The 17462-nt window shown below is 34.3% G+C and overlaps 1 protein-coding gene across 1 annotated transcript in view; it reads right to left on the bottom strand.

Moving 5' to 3' along the window:
- CFAP47 (cilia and flagella associated protein 47) overlaps positions 1-17462 on the bottom strand; it is a 296044-nt gene that overhangs the window by 133622 nt on the left and 144960 nt on the right. The window contains exons 47-49 of the mRNA XM_030456465.1: positions 15608-15751; positions 14399-14572; positions 3654-3765 (exon numbers count right to left, since the gene is read on the bottom strand). Of these exons, the coding sequence (XP_030312325.1) occupies positions 3654-3765; positions 14399-14572; positions 15608-15751 (430 nt within the window). The remainder of the gene's footprint in view (positions 1-3653; positions 3766-14398; positions 14573-15607; positions 15752-17462) is intronic.

Genomic DNA, 17462 nt, shown 5'->3' with positions numbered 1-17462 from the left:
ATCAGATTCAACTTGTTAGGGTGCCACTGTTGAAGACAAAGTGCTTAAAGGAAGGGTATGGACAGGAAATACAGCAATGGCTACAAGAAGCTACTGAGAGAGTCTTCCTCTCACATGTGCTTTCATGATTTCATTAGACTACAGTGATCAGCAGGTCAATTTGAAGAATTCCATCTAACAAAGAAATTGACTCCTTTTTTAAATCAAAGTTTACTCAAGCATTCTATGGTAAAAAAAAAAAAAAAAAAAAAAAAAAAAGTTTAACCAACATTAAAGGCCAGATTGTATTGTCATGATTTTTGCCATCTCATTGAGATTGCCCTACAGATGCAGTCTGACAGGGCATGTAACAGATTACCCTTTTCCTCAGTGTAAGTTTCAAAAGCTCCAAGTAGTATGGCAAAGTGCTGCCTACTAAGTAAAGATATAGTTAATAAATAAATGAAAAGCGATACATAAAATTAGAAAGCTCCTTTCCAAAAGCTTGAAAATGTTTATGGGTAAAAGGACACTGACTATAACAGGTATGTTTGGGTTTTTTTGTTTTGTTTTGGTTTGGTTTTTTGCAGGAGACGTATTCAAGCATTATGAGCCATTCTGGAAAAATTCTGTTCTATTCTGTGGACTGCAGATGAGTTTGATAAAAGATAAAGATGCTTTACCAAATCTAAGGGGCATTGCTCTATTTCTTAGAGAAGAGATTGATGAAGAATCTTTTCTGATGCCAGAATCTTGTGTGAAATGTTTATTAGCTATTATTTCTACATTTAAGCTGTCATAGAGCTACAACCTGTCCGAAGCACATAATATTAGTCCTCTGTTGGAATACTTCCAAATGGACTATTGAAAAGAACTGGCCCCATTTTTAGTTTAGAGATCATAAAAGAGCAAGAAGAAAAGCAGCAGAAGTATAATTTTGCAGCTATATAATTTTGCAACAGAAAGGATTTGGAATGTAAAGAAAAAAAATGCAGTCCATTTGCTCACTACAAAAATTTTTATGGTAAAAGTTCTTTTATAAGAATTTATTTTAATATGAGTAAACTAGCACTAGAGCACCAAGGCTACAAAGTTTTAGACTTATAAATTATGAAGTTCTAAACTTGCAATCACCCATCAACACAAAGACAGACTAAATAGTTACTATTTTTTCCCAACAGGATGAAATTTCCACACTGTGTTGATAGATTTGAGCATTACTTTTTACTTTCAATCTTTCAGCATGTTGGACACATGGATTATTTACTTCCCTCTAACCAAATTCATCAAACTTGAATAAAGAGTTCCCTTCTTTTTGGATGTTTGAATTATAATTTACATGTAGTATCTTGAATTTGGAAAGGACTAGGTTTGCTTAGTACTAATTAATTCCCATTTGATTCACATACATATGATTTGTGATCCTCAAGCTTCAGGCTGGGTGCTGAGAAATTCTTAAAGTGCCGAAAATGCATAAATATCTCAGCTCTGACATTAATGTTTCCAAGGAACTGAAAATTCTGCTATGGGGGACAAATACGACTTCCCAGCCTTGCACAGGATGAAGCAGACAGAACTCCATTCTCCTAGAAGCCACAAAGTAAGCCCTGATGTTACCTTAAATAGGACACCTGGTAGTTAGGTTTATATATCACCTAACATCAGACAGCAAAATCAGCTACTGCCTTTCAAACCTGAGTGAGTGGCCTTTTTCCCCTGCACCCATCTCCCCCTTACAGCAGCTGAATGATTTTAGAGAGTGTGAACAAATTTCTGTGACATGACCAAAACTCTCCCTGCTCGAGGAGGAATGAACACGATTCCCTAAGGTGGGGATTAAAGCCAGAACTGTGCAGGGGGTTGATGGTAGATAAGGGCCCTGTCTCTTTTCAAAGGATAACTTCAGCCTTCCATGAAGTTATTTTAAAGCATGAAATAAATGAACTGCTTTCTAAAGCAAAAAGAGCATACACGGCTTTCCAGCCTTTGAAAAAATAACTTCTGTCAGGATCTAGAGACTGACTGTTCTCTCTTTTTCCCATTCAGTGAACAATGGAAACCACTGCCATAGAAGTTAGTGGAATGAGAGAACACAGAAGTGGATCTGAACATAACACCTCTTTCCCTTTGAAGGCATGGATTTTACCACCTGGTATTAATTTGCTGTGTGAGAGATCCCTTGGAATATCTTCTACTGAGACTTTCAGTATATATAAAAGAACTGGGGATTTTCTAAGCCATGAGAAAAGAATATTCCTACATTTTTAAAGCCTGGGAAAAAGAAATAAGTTAAAATACAGCGCATCTCTAGTATTTCCTGGTGAACATTTTTGATGGATACAAATTTCATTGAAAAGTGACTACTATTAAAGAAAATTAATTTTGTTGTGGGGCAACAGCTTTAGTGAGAAGGCTCTGAAGTCTTCCTGTGGCAGTAGGCCAAGCTTTGTTACAAGTATTAATTTCTTTTCACAAATGACCCGTGAACCGAGATGGCATAATTACTTACATTTTACACAGCAGATAATTAAAACCAAAATGACCTAAAGAGCAAACTAGTTTCACAACTTCAGGGACAAGAATTAATAGGTTTTCAGTGCTGAGGAAACAACTATCATTAATCTCCATTGTCTAAAAAGGGAGCAGAATGTGTTTGGGGATTAGGAATCCACAAAATCAAAACTATATGCTAAATATTTTGGTTAAGAGATTTATCCAGTATCAGAAATCCTTTTGTTTAAGAAGTTGTTCAAGTACAGGTTTCCCAAATTATATTCAGGATAGCATACTTCAAGATGGTATCTTCTGTGTCCATAATTCCATCCCAAAAACACTCTCACACTCTGCTCTGCTGTTACTTCAATAGCTACTCTACAAGGAAGAAAAAGACTGACTGATTATACAGCCTCATTCTCACAATTGTCTTTTCATATTATAAGGCAAAGAATGAGCACCATGAAATTGCAGAGTTATTACTAAGCTCTTGAAAATTCTGAAATATGAATTATTAATAAATATTTATTTTTAAAGTCTTTTCAAGACAAAACATGAAATATGACAGGCTGGTGTTGGTTGGAACAAACAAGAGTCTTGCTACTGTAAAAACCACCAATATAAACCAACATAATATAATATATAATAACATAATATACATATAATATCATAAATTATATAATAATTTTATATAATTATAAAAATGCCAATATAAACATGGAATGGGATCAGTACCTTCCCTACAAGTATTCTTGCCTTGTGGTCAACCATTTGAAGGGAAAGTATCAAACTCTGTTCTCTGTCTGTAAATCTTTGGTTCTAGTAATGCTAGATAGGTAAGTAGCATTAGATAACTACAGCTATCCAACAAGTTTTGGAAAATTAAATTTAGACCCAAGAAACTGGTAATCATCAAAACAATTCCTTTTGAGTCAGTTTTTAAGGGACCAATTAGATGCATAAAGTTGCACGTATGTGAGCATTTTTGAAGGACGTGACCATATATTTAACAGTAATATACCTTTACAAATAAAAATATGAGTCTTCTTAAAAAAACAGTGTCACCAGTAATTATAGACTTACTTTCAAAATAAAAGTTATATTGAACAGAAAACATAAAATATAACAAGTTTAATCTGATAATTTATATGAATTTTATATATCTGGATTCTATGTTGTACCTTGAAAGATTCCTCGTCTCCATGGAAATACACTCAAAGTGTAAGCGACTGTGTGATTTGATTCTACAGTAAGAACAGGTGCACCACCCACCATTGCAAGATCTGAAAAGACCTGATGAAGAAAATTCACAAAGAGGAAAAATCATCAAAAGCAAATTACTGTTGCAAGACCACTAGAGACACAATATCCAGTCTATTTGCTTTGAAAAGTCTTGGTAAGTCCTGACCTTTATGTGCATGAAAAGACTACACACATACTCTAGGAGCAGTGCTGGCATATACAGATTATATCAAATACAAATTTTGAAATCACTGCTTGATGCAAATAAAAGCACACTAACATGAACATAGAGTTGCACAGTCAGGCACTTAAGATTTTGCATTCATTTTTTCAGAAATGTAACCAAGAGATTTAACAGTAGCAAGTCATCTAACTAGACACAGCAAAGCAAAACCTGGTATCACTTTGATAACAATTGTTTCAAAGTGTGTTATCACAATTGTTATGCCTCAAGTGATATTAAACCATATTTTTTAATATGTCATATTTTTTTAAATTACACGTATGTGATGGCACACATATAACTGAACAACAAAAAGATCAATATAAATTTCATATGCTGAATTTTTGATTTTGTAAACCATAAAGCTGATTGCTGGAATTTAGGTTGAAAGTATTTTTTAACTGAAACTCATTTCTTTGTCACCTTTGTAAGTTTGCTACAGACAGACCTTATGGTCAGCCTCTCATGGAAGTGACATTCAAGTCCGAGGCTTTACCAGCCACAATTGATCATTATGTGCTTAAGTCACTGGCTGTGCATGAAGTCAGCAAGGTGGGCTGTGTGAAAGGTTCTGCTCACACCCTCTCTTCTGCTACCTTTGCCACTGGGTGGAGCAAAATGATGCTGAATGACAGTGTTTTAAATTGATACATCAGTTTCTGCAGTGGACATCAATCAACAGGTGAACATCTACTAAGGCACAGTGTCCTTTTAAAAAAATATTTTCAGGACATCATATAGTACTCTAGCATGCTGTAATTTCTTACTGCATTAAATAATAAAACTTTGTCTGTGTTGCTGAGGTGAAGTTTGAGTGAAATCACAGATCAAGTAAGAGATGCTTGATTATATTTTTTCATCTTTTTGTTTCATTTTGTTAAAGACTGCAGCTGGCCTCTCAAGTACCCAACCACACACTTGGATTCTGCAAAGATCTCTTTTGTAATAGTAAAAGCACTACATGCACAGATCATTTTCTTTCTCCCTAGAGTTACCTTTTTTCTTTTTTTAGTAAACAAATTCTGATCATACATTCTGAAAAAATTTCCAAGACCATTTATCTTCTTTTAAAGACAATCATTGCCCATAATGTTTGTGCTCTCCGGGGTATTTATGTTAACATAATCCTTTGTTCAATTGCTAGTACAATCTGGAACTTCTAGTCCAAGTGACAGAAGAAAAAACTATAAGGCAAAAATCTTCCTCTTCCCCAATAAATCTGCATTTCAAGCTGAATATTAGAAGTTCAACAAGAAAACCAGGAAAAGAGATTAATTGTCAAGGGGCCAAAAGGAGAATGATAAAAAGCTTTATTGAACTGGCATTTTGAAAAATAAAAGTATTTATGTAATAAATGTATTGATATTAAGTACTTGTAAATAAAATTAAATGTTTATGTAGTAAGCTACACTGTCTCCACAGGACAGTTCTTTTTGACAAATATGTGCTTAATAAGGATGGGATGAGAGATGGACAATGGATACAGAATCATATTTTCTTGTCACTGCACCTTACCAAGTTCTTGCTGTCAGAACCAGTGGGCAGCCTTGCCATGCATACTTTTTGACTGAACTCCACCAATGTTCCCATATTAGGCAATTTTCCATGAATATCCAAGGTCTGATCACATCTATAATACCAGGAACACAGTTATCCCAACACTTTTACCAAATGACTGGAAATTAAGGGCACAAGCAAGACCTGCAGACCATGGAACAAACCCCTTTAATACAGATTTTACCCTCAGCTGCTCAGACTGAAGAGACTAACTAACCATCCATAGAGAAAATGCGTCCTAATAATCTACTACTGCCCTGGTTATATGATTCTCCATTCTTTTTGCTGGCTCTTTTAGAGTTCTGTTGCTGACTGCCTGCTTTCTCTAGTTAGACAGAGAAACCAGATGGCTGCCTAAAACTATGGATTTCAAAGCAAGAGGTGTCTAAAAGAAAACAACCAGCAGCTCAGAACTTTGTCACCTTTTATCCTTATTTATGAAAGCTTCCAAAGGTACTGAAGGTGTGATTCTTCCATGGAATGAATTTAATCACATAAATCTGTTGAATCTCTTTACTGTTGTTCAGATCTTCTGAACTTCCTATGGCTAAAAATAACCTGGCTTTTAACAATTTAGAATAATATGCATAAGCTGCTGTGAAAAATTTTAATAAGTATTATGTGCATATATGACAGGTATAAAAATGGTACTGTTTACACTAACTTAGAAGTTCAGTTTACTTCCAAGGACTTTTTTTCTTCCATCACTGCTCTAATTCTTAGTGAAATAAAAGCTTCATCTTCACATACACTCTGCAGAAATCATGTAATGATAATACGAAAAATTCTGACTTCTCATCTGACTACCATAAATTAACCAAAGTACACATTTTTAAAACATTAAAAAATACATGACTACAGTAAAGCATTTAATTTAGCTAGTTGCCATTTATGTATTCTTTATATTGAATATTGCTTTGCTCTGATGCCCATCTGATTTACCAACTGCATTACTGAGACTAATTAAATTATCAACCCCAGATGGCAAATGCATAATAAATGTGCATGCCCACACTTTCACATGCACATAAGGCAGTTTACAGTAACTCCCATAATCCTATTTTGTGAGATGTGCTCACAGAGGTTTGAGGTACCAATAGGACATAATGTTGCCTAATGTTTGTCTGCTTATATTATGCATATATTAATATAGTAACCATACAACAAATAACACTCAGAAATTGAAAGAAATAATAGAGAATGTAAAAGTACACGTAGGAGAAAGTCCAGAAATGTCAGATTTTGATAAGAATAACATTTGGCAAAGATTCCATAAGCGTAGAAGAAATCTTGGAGTGAAGCAATGAAAGAATTTATATACAACAGGATTCAAGTCACTTCCTTCTAAATATTAGAGATAGCTGTTTCTTATTAGAATGCATTTCCATGAGATTGTCTCTAAGAATAGGACACAATTTTAGTCTCAGATACAGCCTTATATTTTCTTAGCTCCTTCATGTTCCAAAAGGTACTTGAATGTGCCAAGAAAATTCTGCTATAGGTCGTTGTTGTTAGGGAGATGAAATCTGAATAAAAATTAAAAACAAGAGGGGCCATATATAGGCTCTTCTATCAAAACAAATCTCTTCTGATTTACAAGCCATTCAAAAGAAGTCTGTGGGAAAACAATCTGCGGAGGCTTAAGGATTCCATGTACGCATCAATATGATTGCAGGAAAATCGTTTATTAGCAACTTGCACTCACTTTATATAGAGAAGCCTTGTTTACATCATCTTATCATGCAGGTGGCCTTGTACTCCAACCACACATACCATTCTCACGGAACCTTCTTCCCACATAATTATTTTCCTCCTCTGTTGCCAATTAAGTTATCTCTTTCCCAGTAGCTCATTCTCAGAAAGCCTCTAACTAGGCCTCAATAGCCATTAACCCAATGTAGCCTAAGTTGAAGTAAGTCAGGATTGCTCACAACCTGTATATTTCTGAACTGTTTCCCCAACAGAAGTCAAGATATTAAATTACTCCTACCATTTAATGGTGGAGGCAGACCATTAGCATTTGTCCTAATTAGCAAGGAAGGAATGCTGAACAATTACAGAGAGATTAACTGGAATTTGGGGAAAGAAGTCTTGCATTCAAAGAACTTTATAATTCAGAAATGATCAAAGAAAACCTAGAAGACAAAAATCTTGTATCAATGCTATCCCAACAGACATGAGCATGTCAAGTTAAAATAGTGAAACTGCAGCATTTTGGGATGACTCAACTTTAGGACTTGCTTCTAACAACAGTATTGGTGCATACAGAGTGAAATAACTGGAAATATTTTGGAGAGGGTTGATGACATGGCAACCACAGCACAGACAAAGGAAATCTTGTGATCCATGCCCATCTAATACCAAAAAACCAAGTTTTTTTTAGGGTATAATCATGTCGAGGGTGGTGTCATAGATATACACATAGCATTTAAACAGATAGGAATAGGTAGATCTACACACACAGGCACAGACAGGATTTATCAGGCATGAATAACTGTTGTTTTTTGTAAATATCAACCAATTTAAAGTACCCACAATCTGTAATACTGATGCTTTTCATTACAATCTTTGTGAGCATCCAATCCTATCAACCACCCCCAAAAAAGAACGTATTAATGCTGCCTTGTAAAAACTTTTAATTTCTATTTCTTCCATTCATTAGTATCTTTCTAAAATTATTTGATATAGCCAACAGAAAATACTCTTAATGTGTGAAATAGTTTGTAAACATGCAAGAGAACAAGGACAAAAAATACCACTTTGATGTTTATCCCTATTTCCTAGCAGGTCTATCATCTTCAAAAAATATTCATTTATTCTTCCAATAATTTATGCATGAATTATATTCATTTATCAAGATAAATACATGGTTTAGAAGAATACTCTTCTTCATTAATAAAACTTCACATAAATCGGGAAATAATGTAACAAAGATAAATAATTGATACATAATTACACTAACGTTTATCTTTTTAAAGTACTTTACAAGAATGTAAAAGCCCAAGGTCCATCAAAATTGGAGCAAATAAATTAACAAAAGACAGGAAAAAAGAGTTTGATAGACTATTGAAATAACTTGTCTTTCACTTCTTAAGATCTCACAAAAAAAAAAAAAGAAGTTAATTCTCCTGTTTTGGAATGTAAAACTGTATTTATAAATAAAAAAATACCTTGGTACTACTCACATGTGAAAAAAAAAATCTAATAAAGAACTAACACAATAAGCTGAAAATTAATAGAGCTTCCAATAAAATTTCTACATTAAAGCCTGGATCTACATACCATCATCAGTCTTTCAAATTTGTAATAAAACTAGATGCTTTGTGTTTTGTTAGAAAAACAATGTGAGACATAACTAAGAAACAACAAAGATGTTCAAGTTGCTGTAATATTTTTCACGCAATCACTAAAAATAATTGAGTGAAGAATTGCTGGCTTTCAGTAACCATAGATTTCCCCAAGCCCACACAACATATGTTACATGGTTTCACAGTCACCCAGAAAATAAGGATTGTAGAACACCACAACACAACCAAAATGTAAATAATTATTAAAGTTATGATCATGACTCTGCAGAAAATTTGCCCAAATAAATTCATCTCCAAGAATTTGATTTTTAAGGCATAGTATTGTACCTCGAGTCATTATTTACAGAGCCAGGAAGTATAAATGGAGGGATCTGAAAACTCATTCCGCAGAACCCTATTACAGCTATTATACTATACAACAAGAATGGAAAGCAAATCTTTAAAACTATAATAAAAAATATATTCCAGAGCCGAATAACCAAATGAGCATAAATTTTAAAATGACAGCTGATACTTCAAGCCAAAGTGGTGAACACGCATATAAAACTAATCAAATATAATTAAATTCCAGTATCTCTTTGTATAACGAAGTTACACAGTAATAGATTCAATGTTTCCATTTCAAGTTTGTTTGCTTGGTCTTTTTAACCACGTTGACAGACTCTACTTATTACAAAGCTAATGCTCCTTGACACTAGGCCAGAATTGGGTCTGTGAGGATCACTGATCAATCTGATAACCAGACTTATTTCAATACTGTCTAGAATGACAGATTCTCCTTTCAGGGCATAACTTGCAAGTTCCTGAATTATCAGGAGTTAATTTAGTTCTTGCAATTACTTTCATTTTGTCACTAGCATGTCACAACACTAAAATAAAACATCTTTGCATTGAACCGAGTATATTCCCCAAAAAATTGCTGTATATTCAGCTGTAGTCGGGTGTTCCATCTAATGAAGTTCTGATGATGATGTGGATTTCTAGCCCAGATAAGCCACTTGTCAAGACCATTAATCTATCTGAGGACACAAATCAGACCTCAGACCTTACTATTACTTGGTCAAATGATTTGATAAATAGTAATCACCAAAAAAAAAAACGAAAAAAAAATCCTGCCAACAGCTACAGTTATTCTTACGTTATGTAGGCCTTTGTACCATTCATTTTTTATATAAATGTTTTTTCTGTAGTGAAACCTGTTACAGAAGTTCTGGTAGTCCATGTGGAAAGCAAAAGGATTGAAATTGGAAGGACAAATATAATTAGAAGGATAATAGAATGCACAGATTTGTTTGTAGCTAAAAAGTCCAAGTTTGGTGAGGTCATAGGACCTTCAGCAATCAGGTGATAGAGCTGCACAGAATTTATTCTCAGGAAATGTCACATATGTTACCAAACAAGACTTAACCTGAATAGAGAAGTCCCTTGCTACAGGTTTACAGTGTATAATTTTATCAAGACATTCATAATAAATATTAAGTCTTCATCATTGTAAAATCTAAAATAGCTACAGAGGAAGGAGAGAGAAAAAAATACATTGAAGAGCAGGAGATGTCATAGTTTTTATTTCTATTAATTCTGCGAGTCTTATGGAAATTATTAATATTTTGTATAACCTAACACCCAAAAGCTAATTTAACTGAGCCTTGAGATTCTTCTGGAGAGTTTACATTAATGTCATTTACTTTTAAAAGCACCGAGACAGCTTTATAGCAGCTTTATAGTTTTACCGCAAAACCAGGCCTTGAAAGCATTAGGCATCTTTACAGCTAAAGCTCCTACCAAAGGTGGTGTTAGCAGCAACCATCAACACACTACACAATTATTTATATCCAGAAGACTGAGTTTTAGATAAAAATCAAAATAAATAATAAAAAAAAATATTCCTGAGACTGATTGCATTTTGTTGAAGTATTTTATACTTCCGACTCTTGTAGGATGATAAGAATCTAGTTTTTTTCAGCACTAAAATCCACTTACTTATATTAATTCAGCATCAGAAAGGGATGCTCTCTCTGACTGACATTATATGTGCACAAATTCTTTAATTCCGTTTGAAGCTTTTTCAGACCCAGGAGTAAGTTAATCACAAAAAAATACTATTTGTTGTAATGAACCCTAGAACCAGCCATGAAGAGCAGAGTGGCAATATTTCCCTAAGATTTACACATCAATCAGCAGAAAAGAGTCCATAAAAATGTTCACATTTTTCAAGGGAATTTATGGAAATCGTCTTTTTAATCACAGAAAGCTTTGTGAAAATACACTGGAAGTGTTTTGCTTAGCATTTTTTAAAGGTAGACTGATGGAGTCGTGCATATGACCTCCACTGTATTACAAACGCCTTTCACCCCTCCCTGGCTACTTTAAAGCATACCAGGGGTTTCAGAAAGCAAAGCAAACCACACATGCAAAAATTATTGGTTCTCCAGATGTAAATGTTCCATACGAACGAAATGGGAAAAGCATTATGCAGAAGGAAAAGGGCTTTCTTAAAGGAGGAAAGGAAAGTATTATTTCTCTTTTCCTCCTCCCTGACTTGACTTTAATTTTAAATAGTCACTTTTTCGGTAGTACCCTTATTTTGGTTGAGACTATTAAACATATAAAGTAAATGCTGAGTGAAAGCGTAAAATATATACAGTTTAATTAATTTTTTAATGAAATGAGGTTTCATGACGTTTGTAGTTTAATATATTCAGTTATAAAGTGGAATAGTTAAGCTAAATTTGCACCTCAAAGGCTAAAGTACCCACGTATTAATTTATCCAAAGTACCTGTTGCTAAGTATTCATTGTGCAAAAAATTGTTTATAGACATTCCTGTAAATTATTATGCTCATCAGACACTGGCACATCTTACATCATTTGTGATATAGGCAGAGATTTTTTACTGCAGTAAATGAAATACTTTCCTTTTTTAAAATACTCTGTAAATCCCAGTTCAACTATGAGAAATTACCTTGTATAGTGGATACACTCCAACAATGGAGAGTGTAGGGGGTAAATTAGTGAATATATTTGCTAGCCAATAAAATTAAAAAGATCCCAACAAAATAATTTCTAAAACTATTATTTTTGGATTATCTTTGTTCTGCCTCCACTAAAGCTGACAACATTTCTACCTAATCATCAGCTTAGCTAAAGAACAATATGGTAAAATTTCAGACTCTGGATCAAAAAGGAGGTGGAGTTATGGGGCTAATGGCAGCTCTTTCTGTTGGCAACAAAGACAAAAGCACAGTCTGTTGTGCTCTACTGCACAACAAACAGAAATTACAGTAATCAAGCAGTATGGAAGGAACACCAGCAAAGTTAGTATCACTTCTTAATACTGATGTCCTTTGTGCTATATGCTTCTGAGTAAATAAATTTTCCTTTGCATTTCTAACAAGGTTGTTGGTCACATTCCTTCTTAGAGAGGGTTTTCCACTTTCTTCTAATAACTGAAGTTGATGGTGATCATGTTCTGTATTTACTGATTAAACCCTAATTTACAAGCTAACTCCTTTGAGGTCAAAAGCAAACAAATTATCTTCGCTCATTACCATAGCACAAGACACTATCTGCTGGAGAGTGCTGCAAGGGACTAGTAATATTTAGGAACAGTTTCCAGACACTGATAAATTTTGTAATCGTAACTTTTCCAACAATTCCAACCCACATTATTTCAACAAATGTTCTGCAACAGCTTCTGGTTAAAATCCTAGCACAGAGGAAATACATTACTGACACAGATTTATTTATTGCATGCATACAATATGCAATAGCTGGCCTTACTACTTCTCTCAAAAGACCCAGAAGAAAAACAGCACACATAGTGGGACTGTCAAGAAGTATTTCATAGAGACAAAAAACCCCAAACCAAATAACAAAACAAACCACCATAAAACCACAAAAGTGGAAGGAAAACACCCACCCAAAAATCAGATTTCAGTAGCCAGAGAACACCCTCAGTGAAGTCAAAGTTCCATGAGAGCCAGCTCACTCTGGAATAGCCCTTTATACATGGTTTACTGAATGTAAATCTTGCTGTAATGGAGAAAAATTGGAGACTGGCAAGAGTTTAAGGAAGAATTTCATATTGCCATAAATTCCCATTAAAAAAAACACTAGAGTGGTGCTGGTATTATTGCCCATTACAAAACAAGGTAAGGCTACTCTCTACCAATATCTCTCATTTTGAGTAAAGAGGCATGGGGTGCTACTAAGGCTGAGAACAAAAGATCACCTATTTCATAAGTCCACTCTAGCTAAGTAATCAGATTTTATCTTCTTGAATGTACATTCTCCCCTCTTTCCTCCTCCCACCCAAAAGAAAAACTATGAAACAAAAAACCACCAAAAAAACTCAACACACAAACCCCTCGATTCAAAAATATATATTTACACATTCTGTCAATTTTTAGAGCACACTCTCCTACCTTGCTTTTAAAGATTCAGGTCTCATAGCAAATAGTGGAGAGCCATAGTATCTAGATCCTATCTATTATACTTTTAAATGCCACAATAAAGTCAAAAAAAATGCCTTTTGTTGAACAAGGCTCAGAAACCTTGAAATGCTGAAGTCATCTTTTTTTGCCCTAATGTACATTCCACCTCTTCTGGTGTATGACATAGTATCCTATACATGGTTAAAGAAGGTGAGAAAAACTACTGAAATACTTTTTTCACTTTCAAATTTAACACACAGGTAGATAAATGCTAGAAAAATCCTGCCACTACAGTAATACAACAGTGGCTTTAATTAGGAAAATGTGTTTGTGTAAATACAGTCAAAATAAACTTGATGAAAACAGTGAAAAATAGTAAGGATTACAAATAATGGTAATAGTATCTTCTTGAACAGGGAAACTAACAAAAGTGTATTTTCTAAGAATTTACATTTTACATCCCTCCACTGAAATCACATTTACCTCAGCACTTCCTAATCCATTTCCCCATTGACTCACTGCCCTTCAACTCCAGTTTGTTATTTCTTCTGGATACTTTTCAAATCAACAAACAAATAAAGTATTCCCAACCTCCTCCAGCTTCCCTGAAATAACATCTGGGCAAAAGCCACTAACTCTTATAATTTGTTCCAAGAAATGCATGCACTGACTGGCCAAACCATTAGGAACAGATATACAGCAAGCTCGTGGTGCAGTTTTCCCTTTAGTCAGGTAACAATTTTTGTCATTTTTCTGTAATATTCCAATACTTTATGAAGATTTTAGGAACCTTCAATTCTGGCCTCCATTCTCTGGCCTCAAAACTGATGGAACTGGCCACAGGTTTTAAACCAGAGGAGGAGAAAAGAAAAGAAGACTAGCAAATGAACAAAGTGCAATTGTTAAAGTGATGTCCTCTTAGGAACCAGATCAAAAAACTAAAAAATCTTTTCCCATGGAACATACAGTAAAATCCTATACTATCTCACAGAGATTCTGACTATAAACATGTCAATATACTGTAAATCACAGTTAAATATAAATTCTCACAGATACATGAACTTTAACAGTACATCTGCATTTACAACAAGATCTGCTATTGTAATAAATAATTATCGGGCCCTTGGACAGAAAAATAGGTATCACATTGTTGCAAAGATTTACCTTGTATGTTAACTTGTTCTTGGTATAATTGGGCACCATTATAATTTTTTGGGTAACGTTTTTCACTTGGCAATCTACCACTATATGATCCTCTACCAGAGGTTTCTTCCCTGTTCCCTTAAGTGTAAAGATGTTCTCAGTGCCAGTTGTATCATTTTGCAGAATAAGTCTTCCCTATGACAAAGAAGAAAGAAAAAAATGTTTCAGCACTGTAGAAATCCCCTTTGGCTGCCAAGCCAACTCCTTTAATCTGTTAATCTTAAATACAGGCAACAAAGCATGCTTACAAGAGAGTGTTTCTATTGACTGCTCTCCTTCTCTAACTAACTCTGCTGTTAAACAGGGAAGATTAAAGGAACAAAAGCTTTCACTTTTTCTTAATTATGAAATTTAACAATATATAGCCTTCTAGATGTTATACTTCTTGGCTTCTTCCTGGAAAAGAAATATTCAAAAAAATATGTTCTCACGTGTCCTTATTCTTTATCTGAAATATAGCTTTGCTCAATCGTTTTAATCTTTCACCTGAAGTGTTATTCATCATTATTGTCATCAAAGGATTCAGGAATTTTAGCTTTCAATAGTTTTATAATAGTAGATTCCTAAACCACATCACAGTTGGTTGTAATGCATGAAGAAGGTTTACTAATGCTTCACAGAATATTTTTTGTCTTTTATCTCTGATTGGGGTTTTTTTTGCCTTTGTTCTGCTCTTCACTTTAACATGTATAATAGTTATTGCTATAATAGCAAAATCATCTTCTTTCCTTTAATAAAAGGAAACTCATCACATAATTTCTTTTATGCTGTATGCATACAATGAGAAATACTCATACTTTGTTGCTTGGGTAATGAAATAAAATTTAATATATGTATTTAAATTCAGACTAAAACAATGTACATTTTTGTGATCAATGTTCAGAGTCTCTAAAGAATAACTGGATATTTCATTAAAGTGGAGGATTTGATAGAAGAGCAAACAAAGGATCAGATAATAAAGAGTGGTGGAGAAGTCTGTCATGCCTAATCTTGAGCTTTGCAAAGTTAGTTTCTTTGGTTTTTTTACTTCAGCTGAATCTTTTTATTTCTGACTCTCAAGCAGATGCTTAATGCTGGTAACTGCTTAAGCACTTTGATAATTTGGACACTGATGCAAATTTTCTTGACAAGAGCATCCTTTTCAATTGTTGAAACTGATTTTTCTCTTACCATTGTTTCACACTTAGCAATAGGCTTGAACATGAGAGGATACAGAGCTGTTTCACTCAGACGCACGTTTAGTAGAGAAGGGCCATAAAAACCCTGTCCTTTCAAAACTGCTTGAAGTTCCCAGTCCTGTCTGGACAAGTTACTCTAAAACGAAAATAAAGAGACATAATTAGATTATGAATTTAAAGCTTTAATATGCATTTCAGCTTTTACTTGCAGTTACCATCAAACTACCAAGGTCAGATATAGGAATATCCCCAGATATTTCCCTAGAATATACCCCCAGATATTCCTTTCAGCCTTTCTTATAGATGGGGTCACCTTGGCAAGCCTACAAGCATCTGGTACCTCCCCTGTTAACCAGGACTGCTGACAGATGATGGAGAGAGGCTTGACAAGCTCCTCTGCCAACCCCCTCAGCACTGCTGGGGTGAATCCCACCCAGCCCCACAGACTTGTGAGTGTCCAGCTGACAGAGCAGATTATTATCTGCTTCCTCCTGGATTAGGGGAGTTGCTGATGCTCTCCATCCCTATCAAGGGGTTAAATACCCTGAGGAAAATGGGTCTAACTATTAAAGACTGAGGCAAAGAAGGCATTTAATACCTCAGCCTTTTCCTCATCCTTGACATCAATGTTGCCCCCTGCATCCAATGGACATTCTCCTTGACAATTTTTTTGTTCTTAATGGATTTTTAAAAGCCTTTTTCGTTATCCCTCAACACAGTGGCTAGGTTGAGTTCTAGCTGTGCCTCTCTGATGTTTTTTCTGTATATGCTTCAGTTGGAGTACTTTTTTATTTCCTTGCTAAAAAAACAATCAGGACTGAAAACCACAAAAGCATGACTCCATGAAATGTAAAAGCATTTACTTAGTTCCACTCAGAAGTGGAAAAAAAAAAAAAAACAAAAAAAACCAAACCTAATCTGTTTAGGAACGCTCTGCTTAAAGGTAGGAAACCCTTACCTTTCTGTGGAATATAACAGCTGTTTTTCAGCTAATGTAACATCCAATAAATCCATGCTTATTAAATAGTGTATTATCTCAGAATGTGTATGAAAAGATAGCACTGTAATGATCCCCTTTCATTTTCTTCATGTATTTTTTTTCTTTTTTAATAACTAGTTCCTTGACTACTTTCAGTATTTCACAGAGTATTCACAACATGGTCTTTCTACAGATGTTAAGTCTCCTTGCTTGAATCTACCCCACTATTTTGTCTACAAAATCTCAGAATAATTTTTCTATAAGTCACTAATAATCTTCAGTGGCTCTTATATCAAAACTTTACATCAAGTAAATAGACTAAATTGTAGTTCAAAGCTCAGGAAATATTTTACCATTTATCTTTCTTAAAGAATCTTTATCCCTTGTCTCAGCCTAAACTCCTTCCTTATCTTTTTGCTTCTTCTTCTTTTAAATCAGAAGAGTTCTCTAAATTTTCAACAATAATTTTTTGAGGCAGATGATATTCCAACCTACACTCTATATTCACTTTCTGGTCTTCTTTTGTGTCAAGTGTTTCATACTTAAAATAGATACGATAAACCTATATTTATTAGATTGCCTATGCATATGTTTTCCATATTTTTTAAACTGTGTGTAAACTGTATGTAACTTAGTTCTTGTATTTTACTCCTCAGCATCTCTCCTTTCTTCTTTTTTATTGTTCTTTTTTTGTTTGTTTGTTTTTTTTGTTCTTCTACAGAGACAATATCTATGTTCCAAATAGTAAACAACTCTAGATTAAAATTTGTTAGGACAGAAGTTAAACATTAGAATTAAGCCAACCAAGCTAGTAATTGACTTGAAGAACTACCAGAAACTATTTTTCCCAACAAACTTTAACTTATAT

This window comes from Calypte anna, chromosome 1, assembly GCF_003957555.1.
Source record: "Calypte anna isolate BGI_N300 chromosome 1, bCalAnn1_v1.p, whole genome shotgun sequence".
In the NCBI taxonomy this organism is placed as follows: Eukaryota; Metazoa; Chordata; class Aves; order Apodiformes; family Trochilidae; genus Calypte; species Calypte anna.
The sequence above is the reverse complement of the archived record's forward strand: the minus strand, read 5'-3'. Positions and strand labels throughout refer to the sequence as shown.